Source organism: Equus asinus, chromosome 2, assembly GCF_041296235.1.
Source record: "Equus asinus isolate D_3611 breed Donkey chromosome 2, EquAss-T2T_v2, whole genome shotgun sequence".
NCBI lineage: Eukaryota > Metazoa > Chordata > Mammalia > Perissodactyla > Equidae > Equus > Equus asinus.
The window spans coordinates 98,521,153-98,542,954 of record NC_091791.1 but is presented as its reverse complement, the minus strand read 5'-3'; the positions used below and the strand labels follow the sequence as shown (position 1 = coordinate 98,542,954).

At 44.3% G+C, this 21,802-nt stretch overlaps 2 protein-coding genes across 9 annotated transcripts in view; one reads left to right on the top strand and one right to left on the bottom strand.

Annotated features, from left to right (window-relative positions):
• FSD2 (fibronectin type III and SPRY domain containing 2) overlaps nucleotides 1-1,376 on the bottom strand; it is a 48,356-nt gene extending 46,980 nt beyond the window's left edge. For 6 of the 8 annotated variants that reach the window (XM_070494483.1, XM_044760673.2, XM_044760674.2 and 3 more), the window contains exon 1: nucleotides 1,238-1,376. The gene's annotated coding sequence lies outside the window, so the exon portion shown is untranslated. Of the gene's footprint in view, nucleotides 1-497; nucleotides 614-1,237 lie in introns of those variants that run through there. The other 2 variants (XM_014842639.3, XM_044760675.2) reach the window with 2 other exon arrangements.
• WHAMM (WASP homolog associated with actin, golgi membranes and microtubules) lies at nucleotides 590-20,862 on the top strand. Its single transcript, XM_044760659.2, has 10 exons — nucleotides 590-1,390; nucleotides 4,326-4,499; nucleotides 7,129-7,279; nucleotides 8,387-8,556; nucleotides 9,166-9,331; nucleotides 12,033-12,220; nucleotides 13,132-13,218; nucleotides 13,494-13,589; nucleotides 16,980-17,451; nucleotides 20,041-20,862. The coding sequence occupies exons 1-10, from the start codon at nucleotides 698-700 to the stop codon at nucleotides 20,358-20,360; spliced, it is 2,517 nt and encodes an 838-aa protein (XP_044616594.2). The 5' UTR covers nucleotides 590-697; the 3' UTR covers nucleotides 20,361-20,862.
• The last annotated feature ends 940 nt before the right edge of the window (nucleotides 20,863-21,802 follow it).

The following is a 21,802-nucleotide window of genomic DNA, read 5'->3' as shown; positions in this document are numbered from 1 at the left end:
GCCCCGTCTCCTTAAACAGGGCTGCAGTGGCCAGGTGGTCTCATTTAGTCTGAGAGTGTATCTTAAGACAAATTTCTTTTCTGGGTCTCTTTTCCTTGTATCTAAAATGGGTTAGGACATAGATTGTATTTAAACATCTCGGCTGGGAGCTGGGACGCTTTGAAGACAGAAATATCTTTTTTGTATGCCCCTTTGCCTCCCGCCCAAAACAGGCACACAGCAGACACTCCATCAAAGCTCGTTGAATGGATTACAATAAATTTGTGATTTCTACCCAGTGCTTGGCGCTCAGGGCCCTCAATAAATAACTATTAGGTTTAATTTAATGTTGGAGCTCTCCAGCAAGTCGGTACCATTCTTGAGAGCAGAAACCACGTATTCACTAGGGCCCCGATGACACCACACAGAATCGGCTGGGTCCCCCCCGTTCTGAAGTGGGTCACAGTCCAGGGTAAGAGGCTGACAATGACTCGTTCATTGAACGAACATTTCGTTACCGTCAGTGTGCGCAAAGGTGCAAACGGTGAGGCAAGAGCGGTCATTCCCGGGCTCCAGACCAGCTTGCGACATCATTGACCGGTTCCGAGGGCCGGGTCGCTGTCGCGAACCCTCCCTCCTATTACTGGGTCAATCCCGGACGCCTGCGGGAGGGCTCGGGGCGCGCACAGCCAATCACAAGTGCCGGGGTGGGGCGGGGATGGCGACGCGGACGCGGGGTAGCGCCCGGCGGAAAATGTCGCGGTCGGGGCCGGCCTGGCCGCCGGCGGCCCTGGCAGACGAGCAGCCCGACAGCCTGGAGGGCTGGGTGCCGGTCCGCGAGGACCTCTTCGCCGCACCCGAGCGCCACCAGCTGCGCTTCCTCGTGGCCTGGAACGACGCGGAGGGCAAGTTCGCCGTGACCTGCCACGACCGCACGGCGCAGCGGCGGCGGCGCGAGGGGAGCCGGCCGGGGCAGCAGCCCGAGCCCCAGCCCGCGCCCGGGGCCGCCGCGCCCGCGCCCGCGCCCGCGCCCAGCTGGGCCGGCCTGCTCTCGGCCGCCGGGCTCCGCGGCGCGCACCGGCAGCTGGCGGCGCTGTGGCCGCCGCTGGAGCGCTGCTTCCCGCCGCTGCCGCCGGGGCTGGAGGCGGGCGGCGGCGCCTGGGGCCTGGGGCGCGGGCTCTGGGCGCTGCTGTGGCCGGCGCCCGCGGGCCCCGGCGAGGCGGCGCTGCAGGAGCTGTGCGCGCAGCTGGAACGCTACCTGCGCGAGGCGGCCGGCGGCTGCGGCGGGGCGGCGGTGCGCGCCGCGCTCTTCCCGGCCGACGGCGCCGAGGTCGACTGCGAGAGCCCGCGCGCCTTCCGGGAGCGCGCCCTGCGCGCGCGGTGCGCCGAGGCGGGCGCGCGCCTGCGCCAGGTACGCCGGGTCCCCGCCGCGGGCCGTCCCGGGGGCGGGGCTGGGAAGAGGCGATTTCCAGTCGGACCCGGGCAAGGGGCGCGTGGGCGCGGGGGCGCTGGGGCGCAGGGCCCATCGCCCATCCCGGGGGAAGGGACCAGGAAGGGGCGGCTCCCGGTCGGACCGGGGGAAGGGGCGCAGAGGGTGCGGGGGCGCGGGGGCGCAGGGCCCGTCCGGGGGGAAGGGGCGATTCCCGGTCGGACTGGAGCAAGGGGCCCGGGGACGCAGGGGCGCGGGGCCCATCCCGGGGGAAGGGACCAGGAAGGGGCGACTCCCGGTCGGACGGGGGAAAGGGGCACAGGGGTGCAGGGCACATCCCCGGCCGGGCGCCGCGGGAGGCCTGGCGCGAGGGCAGACCGAGTTAAAGCAGCAGCGGGGCGGGCCCTCCACCTTTGCACCGACGATGCTGGCCCAGCAGGCTGTGGTGACGGGAAATGCCAGAAAGTATCGAAAGCAAAACTGGAAATGTCCCTTCTACGTAGGGAAGAATGACACAGGCTAAGTGTAAACAGGTCCGCGTTCTGTGTGCTAGGGCAGATCAGTGATGGGGACAGACGCGTTAGAGGGTGAAAGGGCCTCTAGGAGACTGGTTTTTAAACTAATAAAGACTGGGTCAAACGGAAAGCCGACAGGAAGTGAGCCTTGTTCCTCAATTTGGAACAGCAACAACAGGAGTGCGATTTTAAGCTTGAAAGAGATCATTTCAGAGACCGAGCTCTTCATAATTGGAGGGGTGAACTTATAAAACTTAAGGGGAGGAGGAATACAAGTTTACAGAGGGTTTAGGAGAAAATATGGCGTCTATATCCACAGTTTACTCAGGAGAGCCAAGTTTAGCGCTGTCTCCTTCACCCTGGACGTGTCCTCTTGCTGGCCCTTTCTCCTTACAGGCCATTCTTAATCTGGATGATTTTTCCGTGCATTCTTTTGAGGAAGAGGGGGTGTAAGAGAAGCATTCAGCCGCATTGCACAATCTTAATTATATCCTCTCAAGCTAAATATAGAATGAGCTTTTTATTTATTTTTTATTGAGGTCACATTGGTTTATAACGTTATCTGAATTTCAGGTGTACGTGATTATATTTCGACTTGTGTGTAGACTACGTCATGTTCATCACCGAAAGTGTAGTTGCTGTTGGTCACTGTACACATGTGCCCCTTTACCCCTAGAATGAGCTTTTGAAATTAAAATGGTTTTATCCAAAGAGTTAGTGATGTCATTTTATACTGTGCTTTTATGTGTAAATATCTGCACACCCACTTCTCATGGGTTGATTTCACTTTATAATATGAGGAAACCACAGGGCAGTTTCAGGCCAGGCAGCTTTTTTATTTTTTTGAGCAAGATTAGCTTGAGCTAACATCCGCTGCCAATCCTTCTCTATTTGCTGAGGAAGACTGGCCCCGAGCTAACATCCATGCCCATCTTCCTCTACTTTATGTGTGGGACGCCTGCCACAGCATGGTGTGCCAAGCAGTGCTATGTCTGCATCCAGGATCCGAACTGGCGAACCCCGGGCCACCGAAGTGGAACATGCGAACTTAGCTGCACCACCGGACCGGCCCCGTGCCAGGCAACTTTTGATCCTCAACTTTATCATTTTGTATCAGACAAGTTTTTATGTTTTAGACACTTGGTTTCTCACAGAGAGAAGTGCTTTTTCCTTAAATGAACATATTTCTGTTACTATCGTAAAAGTTGTAGTTTACCCAAATAGAAGTACATTCGTGGGTATTATAGCACCAGTATAGTTCATACTATTGAGTTGGCTTTTCACACTGGTGCAGGCCTCCTGTTTACCTGGAACTTAAAAATGGAGGATGGTGGAGGGCTTAAAGCCACAGTGTACCACATCCATGGAAAGGTGTATAAATAATACCTCATTTTTAGAGTAGAAAAGCAATTGATTCTAGAATTAGACCAATTGCTAATATTGCTGGTATATATAAAATGAAGCTGAATGTCTTGAATTCTTCTGAATAGCCTAAGAAATAGGGCTGAAAATGACCAGTTTGTGTTAAGTTTACTTTTGTGTGTGTGTGTGTCTTAATTTTCTTCAGGGAAAATTTTGCTTTTTTTTAAAAAAATACTACTTTTGTCACCTGGATGAAACTACAGCTGAACGTAGATCACTTTATCTTTGTGTATAGGCATGGAAATAGAAGAATTTAAGCATGTATTGACTGGAAAAAAACTCTATTCTTTTACTCAATTTTATTTTTCTTCTCCTGGGGGTAAGAGAATTTCTTACCAAATGAGTTTATCTAGATTATATACCGCTCAGTTTATTTTCTACCCTATGTCAGAAGAAGCGCTCTGCGGAGACCAGGGCCACAGCTAGAGTCGTGACTGTAAATGAGTCTGCTCTGCTGGGGGCTTGGTGGTAGTATTCACCTGGGGAATTAAGGGAGTCAGCGTGCTGCAGATACACGGGGCATTTCTATAACGTCCTCATGACCTTTTAAAACAGGAGTACAGCCTCACTAAACCTTTATGATCAGAACAGCGGTGACGAAATATCATCCACAATCTGCAACCCGGAGATGACCACTGCTAATATTTGATGCTTCTTTCAAGTCTTCTTTCAGTACTTTGTACGTAGTTGAGATAAAGTTTGCTTTCTCCACCATTTATTACTATGAAGTCCCTCTGTTGTTCTAAACAATGTCCGAAAGCACAGGGCTGAGTGACTCCAGTAATGCTATCCCGGCACGGCTATACCGTGATTTATTTAACCATTCTTGTTTTATTGAGCATTTTGCTTACCCAAGAAAACAGCATTTTCATATTTAATCAGTTTTTAAATTGATGTATTAAGGTTTAGAATATTAAGGTTTCTTTTGCTTAGTTTGTTTCGTGTAACCTTATAAATGCTGTCCATATTTGACCTTCTAGGTTCTTCAAGGACATGAAAAGGCTGACACCATGGTAGCATTGATGCAAGTCTATGGAGAGGAAGATGAGGCATACCAGGAGTTAGTGACTATGGCGACCGCCTTCTTCCAGTATTTACTGCAGCCGTTCAGGCATATGCGAGAAGTAGCGGCTTCATGTAAGCTTGATATTCTGGTATGTTTTCTTTATATTTTTATTTTATCAGATTTACTATGTGTTACATATTTTCTTTAGTCACATTTAAGATTCAATCTGTGTTTGTGCTTTGGGTTCACCCTGATGTTTAGACGATGTAAATATATCGAATTTATTTTTGAAAATTGATAAAAATGAAGACATTTTTACATTGGTCATCTTCTTAATACATTAAGATTTTTGCAGATCTTAAGGGTTAAACACTTTCTTTGCTGATGACTTGCTTTCGATCTGATGCCTATTTACTTTAGCTGATTTTCAGTCTCTAAGGACCCATGAGAATCTCTTAGAAATAGGATGAAAATTTTATTAGCAAGGCCCTGGATTGTAATCGAGTCATTTAAACTTTAGTAAATGCTGTTCTCGCTCTTACTTCGTTGAGCCATGGAACAACCCTGTAACGCCAGTTGGAATAGGCGTGGTCGTCCCAGTGGTACAAGTGAGTCCAGAGCACAGAGGGGTTAAATAGCTGTCTTTGGGTCTCAACCAGCTGGCATCAGAAGACGTCCCAGAGTCTGTTGATCTCTGCCCCCTGCACTGGGCGTCCTTCCACACAGGTACCCGTGACCCCCGCCAGGCTACTGTACCGTAAAAACGCCATCATGTTTAGATGAAATTCATGCCTCTCTAACCTGTGGAGAAAGTTGTTCTGTTCACTGTGTTGAAAGTCTATTATTTGGATAGTCTTTACTTCTTGTATATTTAAGTGAAAGACTTTTGGGGCTGGCCCGGTGGCACAGCAGTTAAGTGTGCGCATAATGCTTCTTGGCGGCCGGGGGTTTGTTGGTTCAGATCCCGGGTGCAGACATGGCACCACTTAGCACGCCATGCTGTGGCAGGCGTCCCACATATAAAGTAGAGGAAGATGGGCATGGATGTTAGCTCAGGGCCAGACTTCCTCAGCAAAAAGAGGAGGATTGGCAGTAGTTAGCTCAGGGCTAATCTTCCTCAAAAAAAAAAAAAAATAAACAAATGAAAGACTTTTTATTTTTTTTCAAGGTATGCTTTTATTTTTTGGGGGGAGAGGAAGATCAACCCTGAGCTAACATCTGTTGCCAGTCTTCCTCTTTTTTATTTCCTCCTCAAAGCCCCAGCACATAGTTGTATATCCTAGTTGTACATCCTTCTAGTTCTTCTGTGTGGGACGCCACCCCAGCATGGCTTGAGGAGCAGTGCTAGGTCAGTGCCCAGGATCCGAACAGGGGAACCCTGGCCGCCAAAGCAGAATGTGTGAACTTAACCACTATGCCGCTGGGCCGGCCCCTTTTCTTTCTTTAAATAACAGCTTTATTGAGATATAATTCACAGACCATACAATTCGCCTATTTAAAGTATACCATTCAGTGGTTTTTAGAATATTCAGAGTTGTGCAATCATCACCACTGTCTGATTTTAGAACATTTTCATCACCCCAAAAAGAAACTCCATACCCATTAGCAGTCACACCACATTACCCCCAACCCTCCCAATGATAGGCAACCTGGGGATTTCCGCCTCTGTAGATTTCCCTGTTCTGGACCTTTCATGTTGTATGAGACCATGCAACACATGGTCCTTTGTGTCACTCCTTTCGTATAGCATAATGTTTTCAAGGTCCATCCATGTCGTATCGTGTATCTGAACTTCATTTCCTTTTATTGCTGAATAATATTCACTATATGGATATAGCATATTTTACTTATCCATTTAGCAGTTGATGGCCATTTGGGTTGTTTCCACTTTTTGGCTATTATGAAGAATGCTGCTGTGAACATTTGTGTGCAAGTGTCTATGTGGACATATATTTTCATTTATCTTGGATATATACCTGGGAGTAGAATTGCCGGGTCATATGGAAACTCTGTGTTTAACCTTTTAAAGAACTGCCAGACTGTTTTCCAAAGCAAATGCATTTTACATTCCCACTGGCAGTCAATGAGAGTTCCAATTTGTCCACATCCTCGCCAACACTTGTTCTTGTCTGCCTTTTTGATTTTAGCCTTCCTAGTGGGTATGAAGTGGGATCGCATTGTGGTTTTGATTTACATTTCCCTTATGGCTAACCTGTGTATTGTTCTTATGTTACTAACTTTGTAGAAGAATTGGATGCTGGGTGACATAGTACATGTCATAATGGTGAATGTACAGGTTTTCCTATCTTTTAGGTTATTGTATTACTTTTGCCCTTCAGAAGAGAATCACACTATAGAAAAGCTTCTTGCCACGTCCCTAAAAAAGCCATAGCAACAGCTAACCCTTGAGTGTGCCAGGCCCTATGCTGAGTGCTCAACAACCCAGATCTCATTTAAGCAATTGCTTATTGGTATCAATAGAGAAACATAACTTGACAGCATTTCTCTCTAGAAAAAGTTATTCTAGTAATGCAAAGTGAAAGTAGGTTTTTTAAAAAAATTTATGCCCCAGAGTATCCCTTTGTCTTTCAGGTGGTGGCCAGCTTAGAGCCTTATTCATACTCAGTAAGAAACTGCTGAATGAATGAAATTTAATTGCTTACGTGGTAGTAATAAAAGTAGTTGAAATAATCCACGTGACCAGTTTCCTTTCAATTTCCTAATGGCCCTACGTTAGTATTCTCTCTTACTCATGCAAGTTTCCCTTCTTTCTGTAGAAGTCCTTGGAGGAAGATGATCTGGGTCCTAAAAGGATAGTCGCCTTGCAGATGGAAGCCCAAGAATGGACCAGTCGGGCCGAAGAAGCTATTGTCTCTATTCAAGATATTACAGTGAATTATTTTAAAGAAACAGTAGAAGCCTTAGCAGGTAATAATTTAAAATGCTATTCTAAGATATGTGTAATTTTCATTTTATTCAAAAAACATTTGAGCGCCTCTTAAGCACCGGACACTGTGTTTTCTAGGTACTGGGGATTCAGTACAAGGATAACTATAAACAGACACTGTACAGTCTGGTGAGGGGAGCGACATCTTAATTATGTGTTTGTTCAAACATGGAAAATGGCAGTGGCAAGAAGCCACGTGAAGAAGAGAAACATGGGGCTCTGAGAGCCCACGAGAGAGAAATGAGGCTCAGTCAGAGTGGTCAGCGAAGGCACCTGAGAAGTGGCGCTTGCCCTGAGGTCTGAAGGGTAAATGGAGGTCGAGAAAGCAAAGAAGTGAAGGAAGAGTGTTCCGTGCAGAAGGAATAGCATTTACAAAGGCCCTGTCTGGCTTGAGGGACCGTGGCAAGTTTGAGGAACTTAAAGAAGGCCCATGGGGCCGGAGCACAGTGTGGAGCGTGCGGTGTGAGAGGATGCTGGCCAGACAGGCAGGGAGGAGACCATGTAGGTCTGGTGGCTGGGGGAGGACTTTTGTCTGATCTTAAACCATTGTCCATAACAGTCCCAAAGACGAAACAATGTAATGTATGTCATCAGTTTGTCACATTACCGTCCGTTCATAAAATGGAATACCACGCAGCTATTAAGCATAATTCTCTGTGTCTATTTTTGTGAATGGCAACAGTTCCATGATATATTAAGTGAAATAAACAAGTTATAAAGCAGAATGATGATCATAGTAAGGGGGTTTTTTTTGGTCAAAATATCTATATAAGCCTGTCTAGCTAGACATAGAAACAGTCCAGAAGGATATGCACCAAAATGTAAGAAGCAATTGCCTCAAGTAGGTGACATTCATGGTTTATTATTTCCTTCTTTTTTTAAAAAATAAAGTATCTAAAACTTTATACCAATGACCATGTACTATTTTTGTGACAATAAAAAAGTCATTAAAATATGATAATTTTTCCTTTAAGAGGATGTTTTGCAGTTAATATGGGAGGCAATAAACAAAGAATTAGCTCAGGATAAATTTTTCCCTTTTTAACGAGTTGTAATTATGTTTTATTTGATTAATTATAATCCAACAGAAATGCAGAAACAAATGGAACAGGATGAGAAGAGATTTGGCCCAGCTGCCTGGGCCACGGCAATTCCCAGGTTCGAAAAACTCAAGCTGATGTTCGCCCGAGAGACGCTGCAGCTCATGAGGGCCAAGGAGCTGTGTTTGAATCACAAAAGAGCTGAAATTCAGGGAAAGGTAGGACAAAGATGAGTGTAACTTTGTTTTAAAAATAGACTTTTATTTCAGATAGCACCTTTCTTTCCAGGCCTTGTTAAAGCCTTCCCTTCTTCCCTTATTGATGAGAATTTAGAGACTATGGAAGGTTGGCCATAAAGTTTCCATTTGGTCTAGATGTTTTTGAAAGACTGTATTGTAGGATTCACTTGATAGTAACATTGAGCTCAGTGCTGAAGTAGGTAATATACTCTAAAGTCAATCAAGCAGTGTTTTCAGCACGTCTTTAGAATAACCAGAGGGGCTTCATCCTAAGGTCGCAGTCACTTAGATTCTTTCCTGTAATGTTATCACTTTAAAGCAGAAAACATTGTAAATACTTTATTGCCATTTATTTTTCTCAAACCCTAAATGTTGTCATATGTTTCAAGGTGAGAGAAAGTATTTGTAATAAATGTTGAAGAAGGCATTTTTGTTTCGTTAAATGAAACGGAAAAGTGTTTCTTCTCTCTTTGCTTTTTTATATTTGGTACTGAGCGAGGAATAGAAAATAGCTCGAATACTTCTAATGTTTGCTTTTAATATACTAATTATTTTAACTGCCTCTTATTTTTTTTTCATGAAAACAAGATGGAAGATCTTCCAGAACAAGAAAAAAATATAAATGTTGTAGATGAATTAGAAATACAATATTATGAAGTTCAATTAGAACTATATGAGGTTAAATTCGAGATATTAAAATATGAAGAAATACTGCTTACTACACAGTTGGACTCTATTAAAAGACTTATAAAAGGTAAAATTTATATTTAAATATATATATTAAAATGCTTAAATTACACATTCAGGGAAATACAGACCATATTATCAGTTACTTCTTGTACATTGTCTAAAACATTCTACTGAAATTTGCTAAATAAAATTTCCTTTCAGTATTTTCATTATTCAGATAACATATTCTTTGTTAAACACACAGCAAAACAAAGAAAGGAAAACTGTTATTAACCCCAGTTCCGTCATCTAGAGTTACTTAGGAATAACAGTTTGCTGTATAGCTTTCCAGCCTTTTTTGTATGCTGATGTATATAAATAAATACGAATTTTGTAAACCAAAACTATATATCCTGTTCAGTAACCTCTTTTTCTTGTAATGCATGATAACCATCTTTCCACCTCAGTGAGTAATGAAACATCAACACTTTTAATGGCTGCATAGTATTCCAGTGTATGGCTACCCCGTGATTTTCAGTTCTTCACTGTTAGGAACGGCAGTGTCATGTGAAGAACCTTCCTTTGTACATGTCTTTGTATAGACGACAGATTATTTCTTTGGAATAAATTTCTAAAGATGGAATCATTGGGTCAAGCACAATGCAAACGTATTTTGACACATATCTGTTAAAACAACACCTCCACAGTCATTTGGTGCACATTTTTTCCTCCCCTCTAGTACTTTCTGATTTCTAAATTTCATACTACCTGATGGCCCTCTAGACAGGTTGCACAAAATGATACTCCGATCCACAGATTATGAAAATATCTGTGTCTCCATGCTTATATCATTCTTTTAAATTCTTGCCTACTTGGTAGAAAGAAATGGCATCTTCTAATTTTCATTTATTTAATTATAAGTGATGTTGAATGCAATTTTGTACGTTTACAGGCCACTTGTATTTCTTTTATTCCATCTTTTATTTGTGGTCTTTGCCCATTTTTCTTTGGAATGTTCCCTTTCCATATTATGGATATTACTCTGTTATCTGTAATATGTTGCAAATAATGTCTCCTTGTCATTGGCTTTTTCTTGCCTTGCAGAAATATTTAATTTTTATGAAGTCCTATCTATCAATCTTTCTGCTTTTGGTGTTCTACCTGGCAAAGTCCTCCTTAACCCCAAATTATATCAATATATACTTATGTTTTCTTTTATTATTTTTATGATTTTGTTTTTTAGAACATTTAGCCCTTTAATCCAGGTGAAATTTATTTTGATGTAGGTAGGAATCTAACTTTTCCCTCCAAGTTGTTAGCAGTCCCAGTCATTGGTTGTAAGAACATTTTCCCCTACTGCTTTGACTTGCCACCTGTTTCACATGCAGAATTATTATATTTGTTTTGCTCTGTTGATGAATTAGTTGCTTTCATTGATTCGTGAGTGGCTTCTGGTACTGGTACCGTGCTGCTCCTGTTACTGTGCTGTGGAGGGATGTTTTAGTACCTGGTAAAGCAAGTACCTCCTTCATTCCTCTACTTTTCCCCGAGTTTTTGGACTATTCTCACTCTTTCTTGCAGATGAACTTTAGAATCATTTTGGCAAGTTCAAAACAAAAAAACAAAAAACTCTTTGGAATTTTTATTGGGATTCTGCTTAAAATTAGAGATTAATTTGGGGAGAATTGTCATCTTTTCAATTTTGAATCTTCCCATCCAAGAACATGGTAGGTCTCTCCATTTACTTAAGTCTTTTTTCCCCTAAAGTTCCTCCCAGTTTAATAATTTTCTTCACATAGATCCTGAACATGTAATTTAATCCTAAGTATTCAAAAAACTTTACAGTAGTGTCAGGTCATAAGCATTGTACATATTTAGGAAAAACTTCTATTAGAAAAAAGTTAATCTGGAAGGACACATGCCAAATTGTTCAGAATGTTTTCCTCTGAGAATGAGTTTTGAAAGGTTTGGGGAAGGAAGAAAATTTCACTTTTTATTTTATGTACTTTTGTAGGGCTTGAATTTGTTGCAATTAGGATGCATTTAAAAAAAATGAATATGTAATCAAGATTAAATATCTTTGGGGCCAGCCCAGTGGTGCAGTGGTTGAGTTCACACGCTCCACTTCGGCAGCCCGGGGTTCACCAGTTTGGATCCCAGGTGCGGACCTCCATACCGCTAATTGGGCCATGCTGTGGCAGGTGTCCCAGGTATAAAGTAGAAGATGGGTATGGATGTTAGCTCAGGGCCAGTCTTCCTCAGCAAAAAAAAAGAGGTGGATTGGTGGCAGATGTTAGTTCAGGGCTAATCTTCCTCAAAAAAAAAAAGATTAAATATCATTAAGGCACCTTAATGATATACTGCTGGTAAACTGTACGTTGCCTTTCTAGAGGACAATTTGACAATAGTGATCAAGAGCCTTAAATAAAGGAAGTCATAAAAAGTGTACACAAAGATTTATATTCAGAGATGTTCATCATGGTGAAATTGATAATAATGGAACATTGGATAACAACAGAGAATCCTTAAGTTAGAGAATACTGTGTTGCCATTAAAATTATATTCCCATCACACGGAAAATGTTCTCCAAGAATTCTGTTTATTGATATGTGTAGCTGTATAAGTAGAGTGCACGTGTGTACACATACATACATAAGCGTTAACAATGCTTCTCCTTGGGTGGTGGAATTAGAAGTGATCTTTACTTTCCTTACATTAAAAAAAAATTTATGCATTATTTTTAAGAATAAAAACATGTTTTTAAAAAATCATCAATATGTTTTTAGATAAGCAAGATGAAGTTGTCTATTACGATCCGTGTGAAAGTCCAGAGGAACTTAAAGTCAGTGATGCTGTGATGGGGCTGCAGGAGGAGAAGAATCTGGAGCTGAAAGAACTCAGCCGGCAGTGCCAGCGGCTGGAGTCTAGACGGGGCCGGATCTGCGCCAGGAGAGCCCACCTCCGGAGCAGAAAGGCAGGGGCGCCTAGCAGCTTTCTTTTCTTTCTCTTTCCAGGAATTTCTTCTTTTATGAAAGATAGAGAAGTATTGAAAATAAGCCTTTTACCAGAGCTTAATTTTTTGTGTTTATGTAGATATCAGTGGCTACAATTAAAATATATTTTAAATAATCTTCTTTCAAAAGATTCTTTTTCTTTTTGGATTTAAGCATTTATCATAATCTCTAGATTTTAATTAATTCATTCGACAACTATTTGTTGAATGCCCGTTATGTACACAGGTATTTAAAAAATCACATTAGATAGAAACTTCTAATAATAAGCTATAATAAATTCTAAAATTTTATTGCAAAGTTGATTATAAAATATCAGTCAGAGATAATACTCAGTTTATTTGAATCCTTATATTGGGTATGTGATTTTTTTGGCTAATTTTTAAAAACTCCATGATTACATAAAACGGTAACATCCTAAGAACTGTTAAGCACAGCTGAAATGTGGTTTTTAACATCATTTTTCCAGTATTTGTAGGTGGGATATGCTTTTGTAGGCTTTTGGAAGTATTATTTGTAACCTTATGGGGAAATGTGTTTAAAACAACTGCACTGAAACATTCTTAGGATGCATCCCACTTAGGAATGGGGGGTGACCTGTGTGTCCTCTCATTTCCTCTGGGTTGGAGGATTTGCTTTTTCATCTCGCTAAGCACTCACTCACAGCTGTGGCCTTCCCGACGGGGAGCAAGTGATCCCCGTTAGCAGCGGCCCATCAGCCCGTATCATGTGACTGAGGCCATGGCGGGAACTCTGATTGACGGACGAACGCCGTACACCACAGCCCAAGTGCAGTGCTTTCTCTATTCACCTTCTGTGCTGTAGCCCATGGTAATATTAAAGACCATGTGGGTGATTTATCTTGCTTCACCAGGATCAATGCAAAGAAAATCATCGCCTCAGATTACAACAGGCCGAAGAAAGTAGAAAATATTTTCATCAGCATCATAGTATTCAGATGGTGAGTGGCTGAAGAGCAATGTGTATATTTGCGCCATGTGACACACCGGCTTCACTTTGTGGGGCCTGGCGCTCTGCCGCCCCGGACCTGCCTCCAGCTGTCAGCCTTGACCCTGGGGAGACCGCGTGGTCCAGCCCTGCAGCCCGGGGAGCCACCGCCTCAGTGGTGGGGAGGGTCACGGCTCCTATCTTTCTCCAGAAAGAAATTTTATTTTGAGATAATTTTGAGAAAAATCTTATTTTGAGAAATTTACAAATATGTTTGTTTAAATATAGAAAAGAAACAAGATAAAAGAAGAGGAGCAGAAGAAAAAAGAATGGATACACCAAGAACGCCAAAAGACACTCCAACGAGTGAGGGCATTTAAGGAGGTAAGTTCCAGAACTCAACTCACCTCACCTCACCTGCGTTTTCTGGAGAAATAAATGAAGATCACTCATCCTAGGAGAAAAGTATAAAGTATTACAAACAGCTGATTTGGAACACAAAATGTTCCCCAAATGCCGTTATTTTTAGTATGTAAATAAAACCCAAAAATATTAGAACACCAAGATGTTTCGACATTGCCACGCGCTAGGGGTCCTGCTGTCCCCTCCCGACCAAGTGGTGCTGACTCTGCCCACCTTGTGTCAACCTGCAGGGAAAACCGAAAATAGTTAAATTGCCCTCAACACTAGCTGGCTTTTTCCTCATTTGTAATAAAGAATTCTTTACAGTGCAGTCAAGGGAACACTGTAACATCAGTAAAGTGCTCTGTGAAAAGTGAATGGAGGGGCCGGCCCGGTGGTGCAGTGGTTAAGTTTGCATGCTCCGCTTCAGCGGCCCAGGATTCGCCAGTTCGCATCCCGGGTGCAGACATGGCACCGCTTGGCACGCCATGCTGTGGTAGGCGTCCCACATATAAAGTAGAGGAAGATGGGCACGGGTATTAGCTCAGGGCCAGTCTTCCTCAGCAAAAAGAGGAGGGTTGGTGGCAGATGTTAGCTTAGGGCTAATCTTCTTCTTCAAAAAAAGTGAATGGGTTTTAAAAAAAAACAGTAAATACTTATTTAAGAATAACATTAAACATGTTGAATATAAAACATAAACCTGTTCTCATCACACACACCTTCACAAAGACCCCAGTATACTGTTGCCCCCAGAAGAGGAAACAACCCACTCCCAGACAAGATTCTGGAATAAGGTATTGAAGGTGTGCTGTGTGACACCAGCAAGAAGAGTAGGGGCCACTGGAGACAATGAATCATGACATACTAACTTTATCTTCTTTTCTGATATGCTTACTACTCTGACCATCACTGAGTGCCTACTGTATACCAGGCACTGGGCTAGACACTCACATTGCTTCTCATTTAATTCCTAAAACAACTTTGAGAGATGTTATCATCGCCACTTTACAGATGAGTAACTGAGACTCAGAGTGGCTTCCCAGCTCAGCTCCAGGTAGTACAGAGCCAGGGCTAGCTTCAGAGTCGCAGTAGGAATTCTCCAACCTGGGTGGCACCTCAGGATCCCCTGGGGAGCTTCTAAAAAGTACCGATGCTCAGATGCCACCTCCAGAGACTCTGACTTAATCGTACTGGCTGAGGTCCTGGGCGTGAACCCAGGTGGGAAGGCCGAATGGAAGGGGAGCTCCCTGAACACCGGATGAACGTGGAGCTGATGAGGGGAGAGTCCCTGCTCGGTCAGCCGTCACCAGAGGGTCGTGGTGAGTGGAACCGAGTCAGTGGGAGGAAGGGATTGGAGGGTTCCAAGTCCAGCTCCTTTGCCCTGAACCAGTCGAATCAGGCATCAACTTTTCAAATATGGAGATGGGCGGGATAGACAGGTGGAAGATGACAGAATCAGGCAGCCTAAGATCTCAACAGACTGGAACCATGAGTTAAAAATCCTAACAGGTTGACCTCAAATTCGTTTAAGTTGCAGGTTTTCAACCAAAAAACCTGTTATGGAGGTGAACACGGACACGGGCTGGTAGAAGGAGTGCATGTGTGGGTTAATCGTAGGGCACGAGGACCTTGAGAATCTAATTTCCTTCACCTTCACCTGAGTCACTTTCGAGGGAGCTGCAGAAAAGCTCATGTGTTTTTAGAGAGTACAAACAGAAGCACCCTCTGAGGAGTGAGGGAATTCTGTGCTCACCGAGAAGCGCTACCCTCGAAGGGGACAACGCCAGTTCGAGCACTTTCAGAAGGGAGCAAGTAGGAGAGGAAGAGTGGAAACGAAGTCATGTGATAAATGATACTTGCTGAGCCCAGAAAAGTTGTTTTAAATATCTGAAGGGCCGTTAGGAAGTAAAGGATGTAATTTGTCCTGGGTGAGCCCTCAGGGAGAGGAGAACTCGACAGGCTGGAGTCACAGCGACATGCTGTGGAGGGGATCCTTGGGTGGCTGGTGATCCTCAGCAGCAGAGGATGACTGAGTGAGCCCTGGAGTCCTGCCCGGAGCTCCTGGGATCGTCATTGTGCTGGTACCCTGTCTGACCAAAGCCGCATGATGGCAGCTGCGTGACTAGCAGATGCCTGGGTGAGGTTTGGGGCTGGTTGCCATTGTTTTGCTGTTTGCTCTGAAAAGACTTGGAAGAATGTGAGAGAGAGAGAGAAATGCTCTTGGAGTTTATCAGAATCACACTTTTGATGTATTTAAGTGTCAAGTTAAACTTGAGTGTTTACGTTTGGTGTGTTTTGGGTTTACGTTTACGTTACTAGTATCATATTGTATACGTCCTTTGCCAGTTTCTTTTTTCACTTAAATTATATTTTTGAGATGTATTCGTGTTGAGATATGTGCATGTAGATCTAGTTCCTATTAATGGCTACATAGTAGTAACATTTTATGTGTTTTATTGGCTAATCATGCCTTCTTTTTTTAAAGATTGGCACCTGGGCTAACAACTGTTGCCAATCTTCTTTTTTTTCTTCTTCTTCTTCTCCTCAAAGCCCCCCAGTACATAGTTGTATTTATTCTAGCTGTGAGTGCCTCTGGTTGTGCTATGTGGGACGCCGCCTCAGCGTGGCCTGATAAGTGGTGCCATATCCATGCCTAGGATCCAAACCAGCGAAACCCTGGGCTGCCAAAGTGGAGCGCGCGAACTTAACCACTCGGCCCCGGGGCCGGCCCCAATCAGTGCCTTCTTTAGGGACCCTCCCAACCCCTCAAGGTTAGGTCTTCGTAGGGTTACATTTTTCTTTATCAAGCTAATACCTGAGAGATCAGAACTTTTTAAATTCACATTTTTAAATTATAAAATTTACTCTAAGCCTAAAAGTTAGAGAAAGGAAACATCCATAATTCCTGTTATAATGTCTGCTGGTATTTTTCATGATCTGTCTTTTTACATGGTTATAAATTTTAACACTTCATCATCTGTATTTTTTTAGGATATTTCACAGACTTTGTACTATTTATGATTTTTTATGGCTGCCTAATATTTTAAATAAATTCACCATTTTTTTCAAATAACTTTCTATTTTTGGTATTTAAGGTTTCTGAGATTTCATACTAAAATATTATGAATATTTTCATCTCTATGTATTCTTTCATATCTTTATTTTATTACAGAGAAAGTATTATATCAGAGGATGTAAATGCTTATTTTTTTCTATAGATTTAGTAGCAAGGGTGGCGTACAGAGTGAGAAGGTGGCACTGTGAACAGTCTACTCACAGAAACTCTTCAGGGTTCATTTATTTATAGGAAGCTTCGGCATTTTGATGGTTTGCATTTGTGGCACGTTTCTCACAGCAGTTTTTCATTTTCAGAGATGTCCAGGTCAGTCTCTACAGAAGACCCCTTGCTCAGAATCTGCGGCTCCAAACCTGCCAGGTGGACGTTCCCAGCAGACAGCCTCACCGCCGTCTCGGAGGACGGTGGTAACTCATCAGTCCTGTAGGAAAACCAGACGTGCTCCCACGTCTAACGTTAGCAATGTGAAAGCCCCCGACCGTCAGGACTGCCCTGGAAATAGCCCTGTCCAGGTCTTTGTTCCAGTTGGTGACCGAACACACTCCAAATCCAGTGAGGAACTGTCACCCCCGCCACAACCTCCCCCTCCACCACCGCCGCCCCCACCACCCCCACCGCCCCTCCCGCCTGGGTCCTTTTCTTCTCAATCTGCAACTCGTCCGAATTTACACTTCGGGACTTCAGTAAAAGATGACCGGCCACTTCCGCTAGTGTGTGAATCGCCTGCTGAAAGACCACGTGATTCCTCAGACAGTTTTCAGTGCCCAGGTAACCCTCTGGAATTCTGCCCCCGCTCCCTGTGGGCTGTTGAGCAGTGGAAGCATTCTAGCCTTAGCAGCCGTCATCTCCAGATCAGTCTTTTCCAGAATTCTCTGCAGTCTTAAAATCTTCCAGTGTCTGTTGCCTTAAGTATTACTCTATTATTGCAAAGTTAGCATGGCCTAACTCTGAGGTTGGTCAACGCTAACTCATCTTCAAGGAACCATCTCTATACATTTAATGTCCCATGAGTCAGGATCTCTGAGGCTTTCCTCGGTCTATTTCAGGTTTCTTAAGACTTCAGTCAGTGTTCCATTTTTGCCATTTGAATATTTTTCAGTGTTGCTTTGAATTAAGCTTACTGTTGCATTCTGAGTCCTTAAAACAGAATTAAATTGTTGCATTTTAAGCAAGATTGCATTAAGCAATTAAGCAGTGTTGCTTGGGAATTCTGGTAGAGGAATATCAGCCAGAATATGGAAGGCGGTTCTTGGAGACTGACTGGCAGACTGAGAAACTTTACTGTGGGAAATCTTTCTAAGATGAAGTGGTCAGGGGCCAGCCCCATGGACGAGTGGTTAAGTTCGTGCGCTCCACTTTGGTGGCCCCCGGTTTTGACCGGTTCGAATCCTGGGTATGGACATGGCACTGCTCATCAGGCCACACTGAGGCGGCATCCCACATGCCACAACTAGAAGGACCCACAACTAAAAATACACAACTATGTACTGGGGGGCTTTGGGCAGAAAAAGGAAAAATAAAATCGTTAAAATGAAGTGGTTAAGAAAAGGGGGGACCACTTTTTGCCTTTGCAAGTACAGCACAGTGAATACACTTGAATATTTGTTTAAAGAGGGCTGTAGTTCTGACTCATAATTCTGGTCTAGATGTTGACTGTTGAGGAAACTGGCTTAAATCTGCCTGGACTCAGAGCCTGCTGCTTTGGGATATATTTTTGTGTGTGTGTATGTTTTAGATAAATCCTAGCAAAATGCTGTGTACATCTGTTTTAAAGACTATGCTTGAGCACCTCCACCTAGAACGTGCAAAGGTACTGTGATCAGTGATGTGAATGATATACAGGTAACAGTTCCAAATGGTGGTTCTGGTTAATTGTGTACTCTAGTTATTCTGAGTTCAAGGTTTCACTGTACTTAGAACCAGGTACAAATGAAAATGTCACACTATGAGGTGGAGACCAAACGGCCCATTTCCGTGGAAGTGTGTGACAACATTGTGTAAATGGAAAGTGAGCGCTTGGATACCTGTGCCTGCACTGGAGTTTGGATGTGGGGTCCTCATTCCCACTGGGCCCATGCACAGTGTTGGGAAGCTCTACTCAACGCGCACACACCGCCTCATCCCACTGGAGAGAATAAGAAAGTGTGAATTCACCCAAAAATGCCCTTGATAGGGAAACTTGGTTTTATTACTCCTAGAAGGGAATTGCAACGTTTAGGTTTAAATCCAGAGAGAAGTAGCATTTTGTTAGCCATCGTGTGGCCTTTCAGTCTTGAACTAGACATAGTCTTGAAGCCATACCTGGAAGGTCTCTAGATGAGCGGGACCTTCCAGTCACGCCCACCTCTGGCTGGTGGTAAAAGATTTTACCCCCTCAGGGGTTTCAAGATGCCAGAGTGAAGCTTCTCCTCACTAAAGCCTCTAAAGTCTGATCTAATTTGTGTTTTGATAGCATTTCACACCCTCAAAAATAGCACGCGTAAGTTACCGCAGGGTAACGTGGGTGGAAGTGAGCACGCTGTGTACGGAGATGAGCCAGGGCCCCCTCCAGGCTCACTGAGCTGCTGGTGGAAGTTTTATGTGGATGGAGCCTTTTTGTGTGTGGAAACCTACACACTTCACTGTCACAGAACGAGTCATCACACTAATATCCAGGACTGAAGTTAGAGAAACACAGCACGGTGTATTTTTAAAAAAGATTTTTCAAAAGTGGTAAGGGAAGGGGCCGGCCCGGTGGCGCAGTGATTAAGCGCTCACATTCTGCTTCGGCGGCCAGGGGTTCGCTGGTTCGGATCCCGGGTGCGGACATGACACCACTCATCAAGCCATGCTGTGGCAGGCGTCCCACATATTAAGTAGAGGAAGATGGGCATGGATGTTAGCTCAGGGCCAGTCTTCCTTCAAAAAAAAAAAAAAGTGGGAAGGGAAATGGGAGAGATACAGTCTCAGAGGTATCTGAGTCATGCACATCAGGTCAGATTATCTACACCCCAAGCATCCAAAACTCTCATCGGGATCACACAAAAAGATTACAACATCTGTGTTTTGAAAAACAGACTTTCTAACAAAAGCATCCATGACTGTGCCTGCGAGTTGCTATGGGTTTGAAGTAGTGGAAGGTAAGTGGTCCAGGTAAAATACTAGTAATTAAACTATCCTGGATTCAAACAGGGAGCTTGTGGTTGATCTTTCTAGCAAATAATCAAAGCATTTGTTTAATGGAAGAATGATTATTTGTTTAAATCACAGCATTGACTGATGTGTGCCTTAATACCTCTAACTACTACAAAAGTGTCTTGGCATCTCAGGGAGAAAGTATGTTTTCTTGATGGTACTTGCTCTCTTTGCTCCATTCAGGCTCTATGGATGAGGTGCTGGCCTCCTTACGGCAGGGCAGAAGCCCCCTCCAGAAAGCGGAAGCGCCTGCCTTGCCCCCTCCCCGTGCCTCAGTCAATGAACAGCTTCTGGCTGCCATCCGGCAAGGGGTCAAACTGAAGAAGGTCCACCCTGACCGTGGCCTGAGCCCCAGCAGGAAGCCGACCAGCGACCTGGAGAGGAGCATCCAGGCGGCGCTCCAGAGGATCAAGAGAGTGTCTGCTGACTCCGAGCAGGAGGAGGAGGAGGAAGACGAGGAGGAGGACAGGGAGGAGCAGAGCCCCGGCGAGTGGGACCATTAAGCTGTCCCCAAGGCCAGAGGCACCATGCAGTGTTCCGCATGGAGCGGTGTGGGCCCCAGGCCTGTTCCTGAAAAGCACGTGTAGGTGCTGGTAGACTGGCCGCAGGACCCCCAACAGGTCAGCAGGGCTTGGGCTGTGACGCTGCAGCTCTTACTTAATGTCCTGGCTCTTAAAACCAGAGACTGTAGTTGGGATCTAAGGACACACAGACAGTATTGCTGGCGTAAGAGAAGAGTATTTATTTTTCACATGGATAATCTAGAACCATTCCCTTATTCTAAAAAATGGCTTCAGTGCTATGGTAAACAGCACTATTAAGGCTACTGACCGTGTCCTCCTGTGTCGGGGGGGTCGTGGTGTCCTCAGAGTTAAAGGTTTGAATGTGAACATTTTAGCAATAATCAGAATAAATTGCTTATATTCAGGAATTGTTTTAAATATTTTAAATACAATTTAAGTATCAAGCACTGTATAAACTCATAATAAAGGACTATTTATAATGCATCAGTGTCACACGTGAGAAAACGAAAACATAACATCTTACCTGATACAAAGCACAGCCTTCCCCACGTGGGTGGGTTTAACCTTTTCAGTACGATTTTAGCTAAACATTTGTTTAAGCAAATACTGTGGCTGGGGGAGGGGTGCTGTTCCTCTCGGGAACTGAGGTCTCGTACTGGAGTCTCTTCTTCTTGCTTTGGGTTAAAATTGGGAAAGCAGAAGCGGCCAGGACAAGGCAGCCCACTCGTCTCTCAGATTGTCCAAAGCATCCCCGTACCTCCTAACCCTCCCTCTCGCCGGGGCAATCCCAGGTTTCCACAGAACAAGATGAATCACGCTCCTTTGTCTCCAAAGAGAAGTTGGTATAGACCAAAACTCTTCCTGCTGCCAGTTTCTTCTTAACTGTGTCCTGTACAAGCCTGAGGGGCCTTGGCTGCGATCGCTGGGAGGGGTTTGGGTCCTTCTTCAGTAGCTGCACCTCGGACCTCCGTGTGTGGCTGGAGATCTGTCAGGTGACCCACAGGTCTGTCACGTGTCCTCCCTTCTCTGACCTCAAGGGGTGCAGACCCACATCCAGCTCCCGTGTGTGAGTGTCCCTCGCTCTGTCAGCCTGGGCCCGGGCGCTGGTGTCTGAGGTACCAAGCCGTGACCCTTCATTGGCTCATCCCCTTTGCTCCCTCACAGGTTCCCAGGGGTGCCACACGGGGGGTGGCCCCTGCTGGCTACTCCCTGGGCTTCAGTTCCAAATGCTAGAAGCAGGTCAAGTAGCTGTGCCCCAGGCCTTCCCCACCAATTCTCTGGAAATAATGTGATATTTTAAAAAAATGGTAAACTCAGAACTTTGTTGGACTTTTTAATGCTTATTTTGCAGTTGGGTATTGTTTTTACTTTAATCACTGTAATTTCAGCATTTTGAGGCTCCAGCGAGCTTATTCCAGCTT